This window comes from Argiope bruennichi, chromosome 11, assembly GCF_947563725.1.
Source record: "Argiope bruennichi chromosome 11, qqArgBrue1.1, whole genome shotgun sequence".
Lineage (NCBI taxonomy): Eukaryota > Metazoa > Arthropoda > Arachnida > Araneae > Araneidae > Argiope > Argiope bruennichi.
This window is the reverse complement of record NC_079161.1, coordinates 70,297,787-70,319,505: the sequence shown is the minus strand read 5'-3', so window position 1 is coordinate 70,319,505 and position 21,719 is coordinate 70,297,787. Positions and strand designations below refer to the sequence as shown.

Here is a 21,719-nt window from a genome sequence, read left to right as displayed (position 1 = left end):
TAATTCACTACATTCAATCGCTATCGACAATATGACACGACAGTGCTGTGTTGTATGTAAACATGTCATTATTGGTTTGTCGGCGGATACTTTAATTAAACTTAGTATAGTTTCTAATAATTGTAGATAATCATGACAAAACTCGCTGAATGGCTTGCTGGAGTTATAGTAATAACAGCCATTTGGTTCTCCTGTTTGTCAAATGATATAATTTTAAATAGTCATGATCTACACTCCTGGCTGGTAAGACCGGAACGTCTCCCCCCCCCCCCTTTCTTGTACTGTCAATCCATATAAATTTAAAATGAAAAAGTATCTTTGTAAAATTTAATTATATTCTACAGCGAGGAAAGAATTTTTTTTATTTCTATAGCGATGTAATATTAAGGAATATGCAATATAATTGTTGTCTAAGGAATTTGCTATTGTATTCATATTTTAAAATGATTTATTTTGTGTTTTGGGACTTTCTGCAATCTCTATTTTAGAGGAAGGCTAATTATACGTGAGCGTGTATATAATTTAAATTATGGTAGAATAATTATGTATTAATAATGTCTGCTATTTATACCTCTACATAATATATTTTAATTCGAATTATTCCATGATTTTATTTCAGCTTTTCATCACCGACAGTAAAAATGAATTATTTTTCACCTTTTTTCTTAAAAATGCTGAATTGTTAGACAAATATGAGATTTTGGAAAATATTATGTCAAATATTTTGATGTCTACCGAAGTTTCATTTTAAGTTTGTAATAAATAAGTAAGGACGAAGATTTGATGATTTTGTATGCATATTTAATTGAAAATAATCATGTAAATGTATTTTGTTAAAATTAATTTTATATAGCCTTTAAATTTTTTTTGCTATATTTACTTCTTTCCACAACTTGTAATAACCCTTTACTTCATTTTGAAGACAGGTGCATTTTTTTGACTTATTCTGCTGTGTGTCAAAATCAAAATGAATAACGAAGCAAATGATCGTTAATTTTTCTGAAAATAAATCATTGTATTATATTGGATTATTTGCATATAATTCTCAAAAACTGTCTGTTATTTTAAAGTTCTTGAGTCAAGTTTTTAATGATTTAGGATAAAACAAGTCAATAGATAAGGAGAGGTCGCAAGATATTTTGGATTCAATATATATATATAAAATAATTTTAAAGTATAATATTCAACTTTGTTGAATCAATTTTTTTGTGTTAAATTCACTAAATTAACTGTAGTAATTTTCATATTTTACTCCATTTTATTTCTTTAAAATTTTTTACGTTAATGAATTTTCATAGTTAAATTGTTATTATTTTTAACATTGCTCAGAGAAGAGTAGTAATTTTAGGCTGTTGCAGCAATAAACAAATTTAAAATCATTGCTTTGACTATGACTAAACAAATTTAAACTAAACAAATTTGACTAAACAAATTTAAAATTTTGCTTTGGTATGCTTCTAATATTTTAAAATCTAGTTTTGTTGTAGCACTTTTTAAAAAATTTCTTTGTGTTCTATTCAGTCAATCTGGCTATTAAATTTTCTATAAAATGTCACTGATATTTCATTTTAGAAGTCAGTCAATATGTTTTCAAAATTTAATTAATGTTTAGTTTGGTTAATTTTATATGTAAATATTTTTGTTACATAAACCTATAAAGGTAACTTTAACTAAGTTCTTAAATGATCAACTTCATGAAATGTAATTAATTCTTGTCATTTACAAGTAAAGATTTTCAAAATTAGCTTTTTGAATACTTTATTTGGAAAATTTTAATATTTAAAAGTATTTTATTCAGAATTTCATATGATAATATATTATTTAAAGCTAGGAAAATTTGAGTGAAAAAATCTTTTGTCATGATTATAAAAACAGAATCATTAGTATATTTTTAATTTTCCTTCATTTTAAATTTACTTTTTCTTGGTGCATATATGCATTTATATATATATATATATATATATATATATATATATATATATATATATATATATATATATATATATATATATATATATATATATATATATATATATATATATATATATATATATATATATAACCATTTATTGATTTTCTTTTTACAGCTACCATTTTACGGGGTCATTGCATTTGGGGTAGGTGATTTGATATATATATATATTTTGTAATGTATAATTGCGTCATTCTTGCATTGTAAAATGCTTGCTGATATAAAGATCTATATTTCTGTTTCTTAGAAATTGCAATGAACTGTTATATTAAATATGCATGGAGGATATCATATAAGCTAATATAAATTCAAATAATTAATATCAAAAAAGGTGTTTTTAGTGAATATTTACATTATTAGTAAGACTCAATTAAAATAAGATGTTTATTACTATTATTTTTAATAAAATGAGTTGTCAATCTTCAGATTCTTTTTTAAGTGATATCAGAAAATTAGTTTTAAAATTGGAGAATAAAATTATGTATCTTAGTTCAGAAATTGCAGCTATCTTTAAAATTCATCTTAGAAAGATATTTTTTTATTAATTGGAATTTGCTTTGTAAAATTAATAGGGTAAAGTAGCTACTATAAAATTATTTACTCAAGTTTAAACATAATTGAATTTGTGATACTTCCTTGTATAATATTTAATGATTGTATAAACATATAATTTTTCTTCTATAAATTTAAAAAGAAAAATGTGTCTCCCTTTATTTATTCCTATGTTTTATGTCCTAAATATTTCACCCCCCCCACACCTTCTGTGCATTCTCAGTTTGAGGATATATGTAGTAAAATAAGACAATGATTATAATAAACTTATTTTTGTAAGTGTTTAGTGAAATAGTCTAGTAAAATCTTTAAAAAAAATTTAAAATTTATTTAAACCTTTGTCTTTTTCAGCTTTATTCTCTTGTTGTAGTTTTATATCGAGTTTTTACCTTCAATGATTGTCCTGAAGCTGCAAAAGAATTAAAAGAGGTAAAAACTAGTTTCTTTTGACTTCTAGAATAGAATGAAAAAAATCAAGCAGTTGGTTTTATATTCCTTTATAAATGCTTAAATTATTAATAAATAAAAGAATAATAGTGATCTGTCATCATATTTGAATATTATATCACTTAATAAAAGCCATTTACTTTTAATATATTCTTTTAAATCTTAAGTCTGTTATATAATAATAAATTATTTATTTTATCCAATCATTATATTCACATTTTTGCATTTGTTTACATTTTTTTTGGTTGTCGTAAATATATATATTTTAGTTACATATACATTTTATATTACTATTTGTTTAAATTATATATTTTGTTTAGTATTTTAACATTGTACTCTTATCTGGAAGTAATATACATTTTGAACTTTTGAAATTCATTATATGAAAATTTTCTTCAATAATTTTATTAATCAGATATATTTCAAAATTATATTTCTATTTTATGCTTCTTTGGATTTATGAATGAGGCTTCTTTTATAATATTATTTTATGGGAATTTTAATGCTCTGGTATTTAATGGGACTTTTTATTGTTGTTGAAGTTAATTTTGTAGCACACCATCGCAATTATTAATAATTGCCTTGATTGGAAGTAATTACTTCATAGAACCTTACTAATTTGGTATAAATAAAAAGGTTTTGCATTTAAACAATTTATATAAAGTCAGCAATTGTATTATCTGTTCAGTACATAATTCATTGGTCTCTTAGTAATCATGATTTTTTTAAGTATAGAAGATCAGGGAGATTTTTTTTTTCAGTAGTCTGCAATTTATCAGTACAGCTGCAATCAATCAGTTCAAACAATCAGTACAGCTGCAATTTATTTTCAGTAATCACTGTTTATATAGACCATTTAATTTTCTTAGTCAAGGAGTGACATATAAAAAAAGTTGTTTTCATTAAACTCATCAATTTTCAATTTCTGGTAAGTAGAGTTTGGCATTGTCATTTTGTACAAGAAAATGTTACAGCGAGAACATACTTTATTCAGTTAGATTACAATATTGGTATTAACAAAATCATTTCATTGCAGCTGTAAAACTTTTAAGTTCAAATGATGAAATATTTTTTTGAATCTCTATATATTTATAGTCATGTCATTATTGTCTTCCTTGGAAAAATATAAGTATGATACATTTCAATAAATTTAATTGTATTATTGCAATTGATATTGTAAATATTTTTAGGAAATCCAGATGGCGAGAGAAGATTTAGCAAAAAAAGGATTTAAATTTGATGATTGAACTGTATTTATACTGATAACTAATTATATCTTTTTGTGGACCATAAATATTATTTATTTTTGTAAATGGAAATAAATTATCTTTGAAAAGATTGTTTTTGTCATTTTATTTATATAGATTGATTTTTTATTCTACATGAATGTGTACTGGCATTCACAATGAAGAATAAAAAGTTCTATTCTTGATCACATGAAAAAAAAAAAAAAATGAATTCTGTTTTAAAAGTTTTTACTATAATTTCAAACCTTTTCTTCTTTTATTTTTATTTGGATCTCCGAAAAAAGTTTATTACTGAATTAAAAGAATCTGTTTGTTAAATGGTTTACGTTTTAATGTTTAAAGCATTTTTTAAAAGAATTCATTATGGTCCTAACCAGTTCAAAGTATTTATTTTATCATGTTAATAAAATAAGAAGAACACTATAATCAAAGTTTTAAGAGATTTTCAAAGCAAAGGAAAAGCACTACATGTTAGAAAAGTTTTATTACAAAAGCTGTAAAAATGTACAATTTCATAATTTTTTTTACTTCTAATAGATTGTTTAGACTCCAATTCTAGACAAAAAAAAAAAAAAAAAAAAAAAAATGAGGAGATTAAAAATATAAAACCAAAAACCGACCATATATATAATTCAGTTAATTTTAGGTATGTGAATTTTGAGCCATTTAAAGACTTTGTTTCTTTTTTGATATCACAGATATAAAGGATTTTGTTTTATACAAAATTATTTGATTGAAGTGTAGTTTAGTATGCCTCCTGAGTTTGTTGGCAATATAGCAATCCTAGTGCTGTTTTATTTACTACTTTTTGCAATGGTTGAGTTGTACATAAACTACAATTATTTTATGAAAAATGTTAAAATAATATATCGATTAAAGATTTTAATGTAGTTTTGTATTATAATTAAAAGTTGTTTTACTTCTAATAAGGCACTGCAATTTTATTTTTAATTTGAATACAAACAGAAAATATTTATTTTTTTGCAATTTTTAAGTGTCGGTATGTGCTTTAAAATATCATCTGAATTTTTACTTTAAAAATCTATTGCAATGAAATTCCTTACAATTATAATTCTTTTTGTGCTTTGATCGTTCCCTTGATAATTTGTTATATCAATAATTATGCAAGAATGGATGTCTGGTGAATGGGATGGCAGGAAGTATTTTGAAGCTGCAGAACTGATGAAGAGTGAGTGGAATATACATTTATGCTGTTGATGAAGTTAGGAAAGGTTGTTTGTTTGTATGTACTGTTCCTGTTATCGACACAGTCCTTATGTTCAATGTGCTAGTGAAGCTACTAGGTTCCCATACCCTCTGCTAGCAAAGCCCTAGGATGTTTTTTTCCTTTATGTTAAAAAATTCTGCCTGGTGCCTTCTTCAGATGCTGAAAGAACTGAATTTTGATCTTTATACAACAAACTGGTACAACCAGTTTGAAAAACTTCATTTCAAAATTGTTAAGATAAGCAGCAATAATGATCCCAAAGATTAAAAATTTTTAAAAATAAATCTCAGATTAAAATAAAAATTACAATACTTATCAGTAAGTTCATAATTTTAATGCAGAAAGTAATAATTATAACTGTTTTTCAGAAATGTTTGTTTATTTTGACTGCCATCTTTTTTGGCATCCTTGGCACGACAAGGGGCACACTAAACTACACTTTTACCATTTATTTCACTTCACCAAATTAGACACCTATGGTTTTATGCTATTTATGGACTTTTTTTCATTATGAGTGCTGTAACAGTTCGGCCAGTTTTACCTCCAAAGCTTATGGTGGGGATATCAATTTCATCGTGCAAACAAAAATCTGCAAATAAAATTATAAGATTCATTTTCTTACATCAAATAAATTATCATTTCAATGAACAAATTTCAATACTTTGGTTCTTAATATTATGCTATTTCAATATGTATATTGCAAATGAAAAACGAAATACATTTTAGAATATTTTACTACTTGAATATTTTCTTGAAATTTCATATATTAAGATTCATAAGCAGAAAATATTGATTTTAATATATAGTTTCATTTATTACAAACACATATGGAACTAATCTATTATATTAGTTATACTAAGAAATATTAAACAAAAATAATGATTAAAATATAAAACAAAAAAGAATATTCTATAAACAAGAAATTGAAATATGAAAGTACATCAGATTAAAGTATTTGACAACAATAAGCCTGCAAAATGTAAATCTGCAATAACAAAAAGGATTCTTATTCTTTTCTTTTTATTTTGTTGAAAACAACCAGTTGTAAAAATCAAAATTTAGTTTTTTTATAACAACTTAAAGGAAAAAGTATTTTAAAAATCCTTAAACTATCTCTTTAATTTCTATTAACAGTTATTCTTTAATTTTCTATTTTACAGTTATATGATTCAATTTATTTTTTTATTTAGAAAACAGACTTGGAAAAAAAAATAGTTGAATTTCAGAAGTAATAAATTGTATCAAACACTGAGAAATAATAATAATAAAAAAAACCCATTTGATTAATTAAATAAAATTAAAAATACAAAAAAAAGTGGAGAATTAAAAATGTTATAAAAATATTGTTTATAAAAATGAATTATTTGAACAGTTTTGCAAAAATAAAAAGTCTGACAACTTGACTATGAAAATAGCTAATTATAGCTTTCATTATCTTACTGAGACTCTTATATTTTTCCATAGTGAATAATTTACACTACTAAATGTCTAAAAAAAGAATAAGTTACCAGAATCATCAAAAGATAGCAATTTTCAATAAATTTGATATTAGTAAATTTCAAGTGAACAAGCATCTTTAACATTTTTTATATAAAAAATATTTAGCTTGTTTTTTATGTTTAGCTTGTTATGTAACATTTGGTATAAATAAATAAATAAAAAAATTGGCATCTTTTGTTGCCTTTTAAGTGTAATCTCTTGCACTCTAACAACTGAATCAGACAATAAATGCAGTTCAATAAAAGTAGAGATTCTTTTTATATATATAAATATCAGCAGAGTTTGAAACGACTCTCTTAACTTTGCATATAAAAGAAGAATTTTTGTATAATCAATAGGGCCATTTAATATGACAGATTAAGTTTCTGCACCAGCAAATATTTAATGAAATCCATATGATTCCATTCATTCATAATATCAATTCTTCTTAAAAATTATTTAAAAAAAAAGAAGATAAAAACTGACAGTTAATTCTCTGTTCTAAAGAACATTTATGAACAGGAACATTTATGGTAACTGTTTAAGTTGAAGCATGCATTCATATTTTTTTTAACAGATGTAAAGATTGTAATATAAAAATAGAATTTATGAATTTTCCTTTAACAGTAAAACAATTTTTGATCATTTTATCTTTTCTTCTCTTTCCAACTTGAGTTATATTTTTTGTTAACTTCTTTAGTATTACTCTCATTTGTGATCTATCTCCTGAATTAACATTTCTCTGCTTATAGACAGACATATTATAGAAAAATACAGAATCATCATTATTACTGAGGGATATATAAATAAAAGAGCCAAAGCTTCAATTAAGTATAACATGCTTATTCAGGGTGGCCATCATTTCTGCTTTTAAATTTCACCAATTTTTTCCAGTCTTTTAAGAATTTACACTGACTTTTTTCAGAGGCATCTAACATCCTCAGAATGGTATTGCTTTATTTTATTTTCTTTAATTATTGCACAATATGTTCTTAACTGAATTTGAAAAATTTTTCAACTATTTTAACTAAAATCAATGTAAAATAAAATTTAATGCTCAATATATATATATATATATAGCATTGACACTATAATATACACAAAATTTTGATCCCTCAGAAAGGTAAATTAAGGGCCATGGGAAGTATGCTTCCCACCAAATTCATCAGTCTTTTTAAGAAATTATGCAGACTGGCATAAGCTCTGAGAAATTTTTCAATAAGACAGAAACTTAGATGCTTCAGTTCCTTATCTCAAAAAAATTGGTATGTCTTGATTTGTTACTTAATTATTAATTAACAAAATTAATTCATTAATCAAACAAAATTTATCTAATAAGCTTAATGAGCCAATTTCCTAAAGCCAATCTTAATGCTAAAAATATTTTAATATGTCATGACTTGGAAAAAAAGGGCTTTTTAATGGGTTAAATCTTCAGTAGCCTGGTGCAAGGGCAGAAACACGGATGGTCACTGTTTTTGAGTATTAATAAATGCTTGATTCTCATTAGTTGCCAAAGATTTTTCATTCTACTTATGGAAAATTACTGAAGAATTATCATATTCGATAAAAATTACCAGTTTTATAATAAATTTCCCTGATTTTTCACAATCTTCGGGAATTCACAAACGATTCTCGGTTAACTATCCTGTCATTTCAATATTGCAACATCATAGTCAATGATATGAAACAACACTTAATTGGAGAAACATACTTAGAATTTAATATGGAACATATCTCAATAAGTCATTTTGTATCATTAAATATATCGCTAATTAAGCCAACAGTCATTAGGAAATTAACATTTTTTGGCATTGTGGATATGAATCACCATCAATGTCCAAAATTCTTTCCTGATTCTTTTTCCAATGTCATGCTTTGTTCTACTCGTAACTTTGCGAGAGTCCATTAGAAATGAGATTTTTCCAGGAAACTTCATTATTTTTTTTTAAAGAGAGAATTTTCTTGCACATGTTTTTCGAATTTATTGTTACAATATTTAAAAGAAAAACGAGATGTTTCACCACAAGTCTATTTACAGGAAGGGGAAAAATAAATTGCTAATGCTAAATGCATTCTCCTGTTATTATTGCTTCATCTGTATTCAATGAAAAATTTATATGTAAATTTTTAAAAATGTCTTGTAAAAATGTTTATGCAACATTTAAATTTTTTACAGGATGCATAATTTTTACTTAATAACAAATGATTTAACTTTTCCTTTCCAATTCAGATAAGGCTTTGTTAATATTCAACAAAATTGGAGCCACTGAAAATGGCAAATTATGTACCCAATAATGTAGGAATAATAACAGCCAAATTAGGAATTTCACATTAAAAATTCCGTCACAAAAAAGGGAGCATTAAATGGCACAGGAGCAAAATTTGTAATTGTTGCTGCTAAAAATGATGATTTATTTGGAATAAAAAAAAATTGCTAGGAAAATAAGAGTTTGCAGTTTTTTATAAACACTTTCTCCATGTGGCTCTGTTTTTATATGGCCACTAATACATAAAATCCTTTTTTTTATCACAATAAATAAAGTAATTGCAAAGGATGACTTGCAAATTTTTCTAAAGACTTTTTCACTGACACCAATCTTTTTCATACTTTCTTCAATAAATGTATTAGTTTGTCTAATAAATCTTCAATAAATGTCTTTCTTCTCATGTTTAAGTTAATTTTTTTAAGCCAGTCACACCAGTAATTATTTATTTTTCAGTTTTATGAATGTTCTGTCATCCTCACCTGTTGGAAATGATACTCACCATCCTGATATAACAACTAACAAAAACAAAGGAATGTTGAGACAGACATCACAAAAATACAATGGGTATCTTCACAAAGTACTAACAATTTTTCCCCTTAAGCTCAAAACTGCAAGTGGTTACTTCTCTTGATACCAAATATTTCCTGAATGGCTAAAATAAAAGGTGAGAGAGGGGAAAAAAAAAATCATAAATTCTTTTCAGTGCCGAAATTTGATAATAAAAGGCTGTCAAACCTTTGTTCTCCCCCGCCTCATTTGAAAGGCTTTCGGCATAATTATATGACAACCTATGAATTTGGGATTCTTACACTTTTGTGCCATATGTAAAATCTGTACACAGCACACAATCTTGTTATCTTTCTACTCCCATCTTTTTTGTTCATAAACACCTTCCAGCATATTAAACAAAATTTTAATGCAGATTTACATTGATTCCAAGGATAATCAAATTTTATTCTAAAAGAGCTTAAAACTTCATTCCCACTGGTAAAATGTCATGTTTGGAAAAAAGAAGAAAGCTGCTTACCTTTGAAATGTTGCTGAAGTTCATCTTTTGTCCAATTACATGAAAAGAGAATAAAGTATCCATTTGAGGATAACAAATTAAGAATTTGTTGTATATACTGTCTTCTTTTTTCTTCTACATGTTCAATATCTAGACATATTGCATCATATGTTCCTAGAATGAATAAAAAGTGTAGCTTTATTTCATTTATTATATTCTTAAAAAATGTATTTAGAAATATCTAATGTAGAGCTGATTATCTCTGAATTATTTATACTTTGATTGCTATTTTTACCTTTATCAATTATAACTTGAAAATTTTTTGAATTCAGTGTGCTTGGATCGCTAGGGCTTAGAAAGTCCAACGCCTGTTAACAGACAAAATAAAAAATTATTTATGGTTTAAAAATTGCACTATATATTTTTTAAAAAGCCACATTATAATACAAAAATGTAGCTTTCCTAACTTTTAATAATTAAAAAAATACAATATTATTGAGAATATATACATAATAAAATTGCAGTTATATAATGGTTACTATTATAAACACACATATTTGTTTAAAAAACTGATAATATATTAAAAATGCTAGCATAATCCAAAGATAAGCAATATAGCTAAAAGTTGTATTTTTGATTTTTTTTTACTATTTTTTTTTATTTATTTGATGAATTTTATAAAAAAGTAATATTACTTTTATTTTGTGTATTTCAATAATTTAGGTCTGTAGAATTTGATATTACACATTTTGCATTATTTCACTAAATTATTTAAAATACAATCAGCAAAAAAGTACCGTAATGACATGAAACATCTCTGGTTTCCTCCTTAAATTACTGATAGAGAGAATCAAAGACCATGTACATCAAGTTTTGCAAATATACTTTTGCTGATACTGAGGACATTATAAATAATAAAGATTTTAATTAATCAAGTTATTTATAAATACAATTGTATCTCTATTTCATGAAGCAACTTTGTTCCACTTAAAAACTTATAGAAAAGAAACGTGTTAAACAAAAACTTGTAAATTAAGTTATAAACCCCCCCCTCCCCTAAAAATTATCATGTTGTTTATTAACTTAAAAATTGATTCTAAACTATAAAAACTTTTGCAGTCCTGCTTTGTATAGGTTTATTACAAACACATTTATCATAAAATTTTTCCCACTTTTCTAAAAATTGAAATACAAATCAATATTGAAATGCGATATAGAAATTATTTTTTAAATTATGGAAATTGAATAATATGTAAACGATATTTAAAGTCAAGATTCAATAGAAAATTTTGTTAAATAAAAAACTTCATTGGATAAAAATTATATTGTGTAAAAGAATCTATTTTTTACAAATAGTGACATTTAAAAATTTTTTGTATGAACATCATAATACAATATTAGTTATCTGCTTGCACATAATACTAGAAGAGGGACATAAATAAAAAACTTAAGGAAAAATGACAGCATAAAGTTAAAAAAATGTATGCTTGTATAACAATGTGAAGTTTAAAAAAGTATTTAAGAGATTGTGTACACATTATCATGAAGACTGAAATAAAAAAATATCTTGTTTGATTACTTCATTTACTTACTTCCAGGTTTGCTTTCACATTTTCACTTTCAGCAATCTTTTGAGCTAACTGTATGGCTTTTTCTGAATAATCCACACCAGTTAAGTCTTCAAACCCAGATCTAGCCTATATAAAAATGAATTTATAAAAGTCAGTTGCCATTTTCATTAAATTTAGCAATGTAGAGAAATCTAATAAGGCTGAATGTCATTGACAGAAATAACTATCATTTCTATGAACAATATTCATTAGAATTCAGAGTATTTAATATTTAGTAAAGGCAATAATTATTAATAATAATAATTTGATTTTTTCCTTTCTGATTCATTGATTATGTTTAGGGTAAATATACATGCATAGAAGTAAAAAAAAAAAAAAAAAAAAAAAAAAAAGGATGTTACTAATCATAATTGTAATCATAGCTCAAAGAAGTTCTTAATTTAGTTTATTTTTGTATTAACCACACCAGTAATTTTTTTAAATGATTAATCCCCCCCCCCTGAAAAAAAAATTTCTAAAATCTGTAAACTAACAGATATTTTCATAAATAATATTCACAAAAAGGGAGCAGTTAATATTAAAGTTCATCAATGATATGCAATTAATAGAAAAGTATCTAATTTTTTCAATTTATATTAATAACCTAGAATAACATTTGACCTAGTATGAGTATTTGCACTTAACTTAGTTTAAAACTTTTTCTAAGAAGAAATTAGAAAGAATTAAAAAAAGTAGAATTTCATAAACTTACCAAAGTTATCAATGTCATACCATTCCCACATCCTATATCAAGAATTGGTGCAGACTTCTCTACTTTATTTTTTTCCAGCCATTTCACAATTCGCTCAAGATTTTTCTTCCTAAACCTGTTGTAAAATAGAGCAATTTTATCTGAAATTTCAATTAGAGTATTAAAAATTGCCCATTATACACATTTAATGGAACAATTCATTTGTAACTATGACTAAAAAGCCCCAAGAAATTTTTTTCCAAATTATAAAAATATACTCAGGTATATTATTATTTATTATGAAAATTTTTGAATATGTGGATCACATGCTATATAGTTGATGATTGAAATCGTGAAATTTTTTTTTTTTGGAGCTTTTTGGTCAACATTAGAACCGGAAAGTACCAATTTAAATAAGCTTCTACTAATAAGAATACTTTATCTTAATAATAAAAACTAAAAAAAATTTATAAAGACATTTTGTTTAATTGTAATACAATGTGGCAACATAATTCGCTCTGAAATTATGAGACTATAATTTAATTCTTATATTGAACTCAATTGACGGGATATACAGAAATAAATAATCACAAAAAGTTCATTCTGTCTAAGCATCTTAATAATCTGAACAGGTCAGCCAATCATGAATAATAAATTTGAATTCTGTAGTCAACACATATATAAAATTAAAATAAGAGATGCACAAATGATGATCACTTAGATAATGACCCAAGATCAGCAATGGGTCCATTAATCAATAACATGCCATTATTGTATTGTCAAAGAAACTTGAACTTACTTACAAGATAATTTTTTATTCCCATATCTAAGATAACCCTGGAAGAATAGATACTGAAGCGATATGTGATGTGCTAGGATAGAACCTGGGACCTTGTGGTTAGTATCCAGTAACTAAACCAGTATACCAAAACGATCGTTCGTATAGAAGAGTTGTTAACTGGCTTATATACTATTCACCACAGTACTCTCCCTCCAGTGAGTCGGAGGTGAGACAAACGATTTGGCTGTTGAGTGGTGATGTATTAAGTAACTGTTGTCTAAATGGACCTGTACCCTATTCGTTTAACTAAACCATTATGCCAAAACGATCGTTGGTATAGAAGAGTTGTTAACTGGCTTATATGCTATTCACCACAATATAAATTATAATAAAATAGATGTAACCTCCACCTGAGCACTTAGAACAAATTGAATAGTAATTGTCATGATAATAACATAGGAACTGAAAACGGAGACTTAAAAAGCCGTGATACATCCTCTCTTACAGGAAGTACATCTTAACATTAGAATAGAAGTCATCACTCTAACTCAGCTACCTATTGATTTGGCTATCTGCAAACATCTGCTCACTTTTTTGCCAACTTCCCATCTCATATTTGAGGTGCATCCAAAAGAATAAATACTAGCATACACAGAACAAAAATAAACATTTATTCAAGGGAAATTTGAAAAAAAAAAAAAAAAAAAAACTTTAGTTCAGTAAATAAAGTAAATATATAACCAAATTACAATAAAGTGGTAGAATGATGCAAAGGAAAAAGAATAATGGTCAGAAGATGTTATATAGTTGAATCAGATGAAAACAGAAAGAAAAAAAGAACAGATTCAGAAAAACTTTATAAATAAAACTGAATGTCAACACAGCAATAAATATACTATCCATTGCTGTCATAAAAATCATTCTAAAAATAAAATTATTCAATATTTACAAATTAGCATAAATTTGTGTATTACATAAGTAGAGGTGGAACTGGTCAAATTGTTCAATATTTGTTTAAGAAAATTTATGTATGTGTGTGTGTGCATGTGTCTGTCTGTCTTTCCCACCAATTCCCACTTTTTATATTTAAATAATTCTGCATGTGCTCTGTAAAACTGCTGAATTCAGTGGGTTCCCACACACCGAGTGAAGGGATAAAAATCCTTAATGTTATATCCGTATCAAAATCTCATAATAAAATTACTGAAGGGAAAAAACTTTGTCTCTTCCACACTAGTGTCTCGATGTAAACAGAGGTAAGGCTTGTCATCGCTTCTTTCTTGTTCATAGTATGCCTCCCAGATAAAATAAATCAAAGTTAAAAATTTTTTCAAAAGTTTCTTTTTCTCAGCCATGCATCTGCTAAAATATGCTTATATACAGTGGTGGCCAAAAGTGTGGATATTTTTTGAAAGTTTCATGTTTTTCAACTTTGCGTGCTTGTAGAATATAATTATTTTTACTTAAAAACAAATGTTTATATATCAAATTGAAGGTAATTTATTGTAGAATTTAATAAAAAAAAACAGTATTATAATATCTGTATTACAAAAAAAAGTTACGCTCATTTTAGTAGAACAAACAAACACAAATCGTTTTGAATAATGACGTGTTTTGCAATAAAAGCGTACTAGCCAATCACAAACATTGTTCTGAGGACCCCATCAAATGTCTGTAACTATAGTTTAGGTTATTTGGTATGTAAAATAGTTATTGTTGTGGAAATATTTTGCGGAATGATGCATACAAGTACAATTAAATAGAGTATTGCTGTTTTTGAATATTTTAAGTCCTTTTTTCTAATTAAACTAATTTTAAACAATGTCACCAACAAGAAGAACTGATTGGACATCTACAAAAAGAAGCCGAATTGTCATATTGAGAGAAATTGTCCTCTCTTATGCCGAAATTGCAAGACAAGTTGGTGGTTCAGTGACTTGTTCTGGTGTACGAAAGTTCTGTTTACATTATGAAAAATGAAATCAGTGGAAAATAAGGCCAAATCAGGCCGAAAAAAGTGCACAAGTGCTACTGCCGATAGAAAAATTAAACGGATATGCCTTCAAGATAGAAACATTTCATCAGATGCCATTAGATGTTAAATGAATGCAGCGGGTATTGCAGTAAGTTCAAGAACAATAAGAAAAAGGTTATCAGGATTTAGACTACAAGCTAGAATTCCAAGGAAAAAACCATATTTAAATCAAAAGCAACGCAAAAAACGAGTTAAGTGAAAAGAACACATTAAATGGTCAGAAAATCAATGAAAGCAAGTAATCTGGAGCGATGAGACTAAAATATCGCTCTTTGGTAGTGATGGTAGAAAATATGTGAGATGTAGAGTAGGTAAAGGACTTCATCCTGATTGCATTGAAGCAACTATAAAAACTACAACAAATGTCATGATTTGGGCATGTATTTCTGCAGATAGTGTGGGCCGAATTCAAGTGATTGATGGCATCCTGAATGCCAAAAAATACATTGAAACTGTCCTGGAACCAAAATTGATACTTTCCATCAGAGATTTCTTCCCCAACAAATCACCATTTATTTTTCAGCAGAATTCAGCTCCATGCCACACAGCAAAAGTATGCAAAGCATGGTTTCAAAATAAAGACATAGATGTATTACCATGGCCAGGAAACTGTCCAAATATCAATCCAATTGAAAATTTGCGGCAACGTTTGAAAATTCTTGTACGAAAAAAACGTTCCTCTATTAAAAGACAACTTATTGAATCTATAATTGATTCTTGACACCATGTGATTACGAAATATGAATTCCAAACACTCGTTCACTCGATGAAAAGACGCTGTGAAGCTGTCTTAAAAAAAAGGGTTATCCTACTAAGTATTGGTTGTGTAAGTATCACTTTTAAAAAATGCAAATCTAAGATAGATCTTACTAAAATGAGCATAACTTTTTTTTGTAATACAGATATTGTAATACTGTTTTTGTTATTAAATTTTACATTAAATTACCTTCAATTTGATATATAAACATTTGTATTTAAGTGAAAATTAATATATTCTACAAGCACGCAAAGTTGAAAAACATGAAACTTTCAAAAAATGTCCACACTTTTGGCCACCACTGTACATATTGTATAGGCATAAAATAGAATAAAGCTCTTGACTTTAATTTTTGAGACACATAGATGCATTTCAAATGAAGTAATTGTAATCTAAATATTAAATTCATAAAAGTCAATAATAAATAAAGCTTTTATACAATAAATTATATATTGTAACAAATATTATACTATATAATAGTGCTATAATACACTAGCTAATAACTATATGCTATTACATAATAGCAAATATTGCAATCAATTAGTTGATGAGAATTAATGCAATGATTGAGCCTGTTTTATTGTAACCAGTGCCAACATGTTCAGACTTCACATTCATTAATTTTAAGCACAAATCAATAATGTTTATATTCATTTTTAATTAATATTATAGCTGAAAAAACAACTTCGCAAAAATTTGATAAGTTGAAAGACCAAACTTTAGCACTCTGTCAGAAATATACTTCTGGATACACATTTTTGAAACAAAAACTTGCTCATCTTTTTTTTCATTTATGATATTTCTGTCATATGAAATATCCAAAAATTGCTCTCTTTCTTAAACATAGTCTGGCACATGATCAGTGTCATTGTATCAAGAATCCCCCCCCCAATCTATATGTATATAATATTAAAAATTAAAAGGAAAGTCATTTAACGCTCATAGAATTTTTTTTAATTCTAGCACCAAAAATAATGCAATGTACTACTACTAGTAATGATTGATGCAAAATAATATATACATATACTATAGATTGAGAATTCTTGTTGCATAGATTTTAAGAGGAAATTTTTATTTTACCAGATTTCACCAATATCTCCATGATCTTCAAAATTTTTCAATTCAACAGAATAAAACTGATCCCAGCTAGAAAATAAATTAGAATATAAAACACTGCATTGCACTTTTTAAACAGAAGCTTAATAAATTGATCAATAAATAAGCTCATAATAAATTTTTTAAAAATAATGTTACTTGATAGAATGAATAGATACAAAAATGATAACTAAATAGCCTTTGAGTAAATTAAATAAAGAAGTGAAACCTTTGTAATTTTTATCACCTTTCTCTTTCATCATGTATCATTGGTATCATTTTTTTTTTCAAATAAAAATTGCCAATTTGGTTCTTGTATATTAACAATATGCCATTGGCAAGTATTAGCAAAAAAAGAAACTATTAGCATTTGATTCATGGAAATCAATCCCTGACATGTGTTAACGTAGAACACATTACTGCAATTCTTATAATAAATGTATTATATTTTACTTATTTGCTCAGATAATATTGAGTATTATTTGAACATTAATAAAGTAATAATAAAGTACTTTCATAGTATTATCTTCAAAGCTACACAGCAAAATATAAGTGGAACAGAAATAAAGAAAATTGTTGAGAAATAGAATAAATATACATTAAGTTACAAAAGTGTAAATATGTTTGAAATATTTAAAAAGAAAAATAGAAATCAATCCATTTGTCAAAGACATTCATTTGATGACAAATAAATATTACATACATAAAAAAAATTGTATGATAATAAAACGTCTTATTGGAACACTCACAAACAAAAGAACGCCGAGATTTTCAATAAAAATTTTCGTATAGTCAGTATTCTAAAGAAATTAACACATTTTAATAGCAAATTGTCATTCACTGGCATCTATGATTGTAAATAACCTCCCGTATTAAGTTCACAAGTTTTACTGAGTCAATCATTCTATTATTCTGCAGACACAGCATTTTTCAACTCTGTTGTAACAAAAGCAGATGTTTTGAATAACCTCCTTTTAATATACTATACATGAATATCTATTCATAAATATTCATGTATGGTAATATCTCAAGTTGAATTTTAACATACTAAACAAGATATTTTATAATACTGGAAGTATTCTATGGGTCATTATCTTATTGGAATATATCATTTGATTAATGTTATAGCTATCATTTGAAATTAAATGGGTCATTCAACAATATATTAATTATGTTTTTTATAACAATATAATAATAAAAATTTCTATTACCATTTCGGTACTTGAGTATTAACAACATGCCAAGAAAATGTTTTTAAAAACACATATCTTGTACCACTATGCATCACATTTATTCAGATGTATATACTTACAAATTATAGCATTCTTAAAATATAATTTCTAAACATTAATAACCATGGATCCTCGTATCATTACTAAACCATCCCCATATTTTAAAAAGTACCATATTTTTTATTTTGAAACCTTTAATTCAGTTTTGCCATCTTTTGATTCTTTCACTATTTCTCAAAACTTTATATTCTTCATTATTTCTCATTGTATTCTTTTGTTATATCTATTTACTACAAAATTAAGCATGATTTTTATAAAATTCAATCCTTTTATCCTCACTGATTACACTTTTGAAGAGTTTTTTCCTCAAAACCCTGGAAGGGAGGCTGCAAGCAATTTCAGACTATAATAGAATGTCTAATGTATTTTAAAGCCCAATTATTATTCTGCAATTATACTAGATTTCAAGATAAGTTCAACAACTTCCTTTAGAGATCAATGAACTTTGATGATCTTCCACATTGTGACAGGCATTCAGAAAAATGTGGATTCTGAAACTTCTAATTATTGCTTGTATGGTAAAACTGCCAATTCCAAGGATTGTTCAATTTTTTTTCCACTTTATAATTTTACTATCATCATTAGTAGTATTATTTGAAAAAAAATTGGGTCTAACTAATAATGTACTTTAACTTTCTTATCTGACACAAGTTAATCTAAATACTATATTAGAATAAATGATAATAACCTTTTGTTTTCAGAAAAAATTTCGTCCAGTTAATTGTATGCACACTTTTATTAATGAGTCCAATAATACAATCTAAATTTTATTAGATTTTTAAAATATAAAATTATCTTTTTGTTTTTATTCAAAAATAATTTAAATTTTTAACATCTCGAATGGGTATTTAAAAAAAGAGGATTTTTATTTTCCCTTATCTGTTTTATAATTTTTTTGAACCATATGTAAATATACTTCTATGAGTAAGTGCATGAGAAAATATTTTTAAATCTCTGTTTCAAAATTGAAACACTGTTGTGATGCATACAGTGCAGTAAGAAGATATAAAGAAAAATCAGCAGTATTGATGGTAATAAAATATTCAGAAAGGCATCATATTTTAATGCCATGTCATCTACTTTATTTACAGTTCTTCAAAATGAAGTCGGATTTTCGAATAAAATAATTTGTAACATATTTTTATGTAAAATATCAAATTAAAATAACTATAAAAAATTTGATAATTACAATTTGTTGAAGAATTAAAATATCTACACTACATACTATTCTTTCTGCCCAAGTTCACAAGTTGAAGAAGGACTTAATTCTTCCATAATAATTCACAAAAAACCCCTGATAAATTTAAATTGCACGCGCAAACAGCATGTTGTCCATGTTAAAAGTAAACAAACAAATCCTTATGAAATCGAACAAGATGAAATATATATCATTTCGATTCGAGGACATTCCACTGCTACTAATTTTGCTGGCTCAGTTTATAAGTGACAAATATTTCATAAAATTTTTTAATCTAAAATATGTTTATCCTTTTTTTTATTTGGGGATCAAGAATTATTTGATTTTCTATTAATAGATGGCAACAAATAAAAAGGTATTTAATTTAAAACTCGTTATCAAGAGATAACTTTCTAATCCAACAGAGCACCGAAAGGGGGAAACTTTCATTAACGGTGGAAACTAGATGAAGAACTTTGTTATATAGAAACATTTCTACAATACGTAAAGGATCCCTGAGTTAAACCACATTTCTTGGAGTAGATTAACGGCCGTATTCACCGACACATGCGTTTGTATCAGAAGCACACATCATTTAAGTATCTTAACGTTCATTGGCTGTTCAAATCAAACCAAAACATAGTTTTACTTTTCTTGGCAGGTTACTGCCGTTTTGGCACACAAATTAATTCGCAATGGTTTAGATTTTTTTTTTTTTTAATATTTGTTTTAAAATACTATTATAGCACAGTGAATGGGTATCAGGAAATTTGTTTTTGTTTTTTTTTTGAATAATCGTAATGCTTGGTGAATTACTCATGTTAAGAGGTTAATATATCTTTACTTAATAAATGATATCAAAAGAATGGTATAAATTACTATAACAATGATATAAACAATTTTTATTAAAAAATTATATGTCAATCTTCATTTCGCAAAGGATTTATTTGGTCAATAAATAGAATATGCTAATTTTATATATATATTTAGATATTTCAAATAAATGCCACCTAACATGTTAATTAATTTCTAAATTGTGTTTTGAATACTCTTGATTTTAATATTGCTATGTGCAGTGATGTAAAATATCTCAGTATCTACCGATTTTTATTATTAAAATGTTAACATTCACAAACGCAGCCAATGCTGTGATTTATGATATTTCTATACAATATAAATATGTAATTTACACATATTTAGACTATGTATACTATTCATATATAGAATTGCAATACGTTAATGAAAAGAAAACTAACAATATGAGAATCTTTTAGATTCTATAACAATAAAAATCACGAAACAGGAATAACAAAATTGCAATTTCATTGCAGGGATCCTACATAAAATATGTGGTTTAAAAATATTAACCCCTTTTTAACATGAAATTAAAAAAAAAAAAAAAAAAAAAAAAAAAAAAAAAAAAAAAAAAAAACCGCTGAATTTGGGTTTTAAAAAGCTAAAGAGTTAAGAGTAGAAACTAAAATGCAAGATAGAATTGTTTATTTTTCTGTGGTTTCTTCATAATCCAGATCAGAACCTCCTGATCAGAGTGATCACTTTTGTCTAGTTGTTATGTTACTCGACTATGATCCCTAACGTTGCCAGTTCGAACCTCAAACAAGCATAACTCTTTTTAGATTAAAAAATCAAATTACCAGATAATTTTTATAAATTTAAAAAGAAATTTTTTGATAACTGAGTATAAAAAATTTTTAACCACCACAGGCTATGAACATTGTTTCTGGAGCAAAATCTTGTGAAAAACTCTTCACCCTTCACATTATCAAACATTGCTGATAAGTTAAGTTTTATAATGTTAATTATTTGGAAAGTATATTCATTCATGCTACTTTCAACAATGGTATTTTTATAACAAGATTTCAACAGGAAGGATTGTGAATTACTTTGTAGCTGAAATTGTTGTATGTAATTGACACTATCGTAAGCGCACATTCCCTTTTCTTGCAGTTTATTTGATAGGTGGGTTTCATCTGGATTATGAACTTTAATATACTTTTTTGCTCTTAAATTTAATGTAAATGTCATAGTTGATATCTAAATAAAATAAAACTCATTTGCA

The 21,719-nt window shown here is 26.0% G+C and overlaps 2 protein-coding genes across 2 annotated transcripts; one reads left to right on the top strand and one right to left on the bottom strand.

Annotated features, from left to right (window-relative positions):
• Positions 1-30: 30 nt before the first annotated feature.
• On the top strand, positions 31-4,309 carry LOC129957332 (dolichol-phosphate mannosyltransferase subunit 3-like). The gene is made up of 4 exons (XM_056069603.1): positions 31-243; positions 2,088-2,117; positions 2,876-2,953; positions 4,162-4,309. The coding sequence occupies exons 1-4, from the start codon at positions 133-135 to the stop codon at positions 4,216-4,218; spliced, it is 276 nt and encodes a 91-aa protein (XP_055925578.1). The 5' UTR covers positions 31-132; the 3' UTR covers positions 4,219-4,309.
• A 485-nt stretch (positions 4,310-4,794) lies between these two features.
• On the bottom strand, positions 4,795-20,135 carry LOC129957331 (EEF1A lysine methyltransferase 2-like). Its single transcript, XM_056069602.1, has 7 exons — positions 19,688-20,135; positions 17,156-17,221; positions 12,524-12,638; positions 11,794-11,898; positions 10,497-10,569; positions 10,223-10,375; positions 4,795-6,035 (listed from the first exon to the last, which is right to left on the bottom strand). Exons 1-7 carry the CDS (start codon positions 19,735-19,737, stop codon positions 5,938-5,940), a joined length of 660 nt encoding a protein of 219 aa, XP_055925577.1. The 5' UTR covers positions 19,738-20,135; the 3' UTR covers positions 4,795-5,937.
• Positions 20,136-21,719: the final 1,584 nt, after the last annotated feature.

Coding starts and splice junctions, on each gene's coding strand:
- LOC129957332 (XM_056069603.1), top strand. CDS start 133: ATGACAAAACTCGCTGAATGGCTTGCTGGAGTTATAGTAATAACAGCC. Junction 244..2,087: donor ATGATCTACACTCCTGGCTG/GTAAGACCGGAA, acceptor TTCTTTTTACAG/CTACCATTTTACGGGGTCAT. Junction 2,118..2,875: donor ACGGGGTCATTGCATTTGGG/GTAGGTGATTTG, acceptor TGTCTTTTTCAG/CTTTATTCTCTTGTTGTAGT.
- LOC129957331 (XM_056069602.1), bottom strand. CDS start 19,737: ATGGAAGAATTAAGTCCTTCTTCAACTTGTGAACTTGGGCAGAAAGAA. Junction 12,639..17,155: donor GGAGATATTGGTGAAATCTG/GTAAAATAAAAA, acceptor ATTTTACAACAG/GTTTAGGAAGAAAAATCTTG. Junction 6,036..10,222: donor ACTTCAGCAACATTTCAAAG/GTAAGCAGCTTT, acceptor TTTTATTTGCAG/ATTTTTGTTTGCACGATGAA.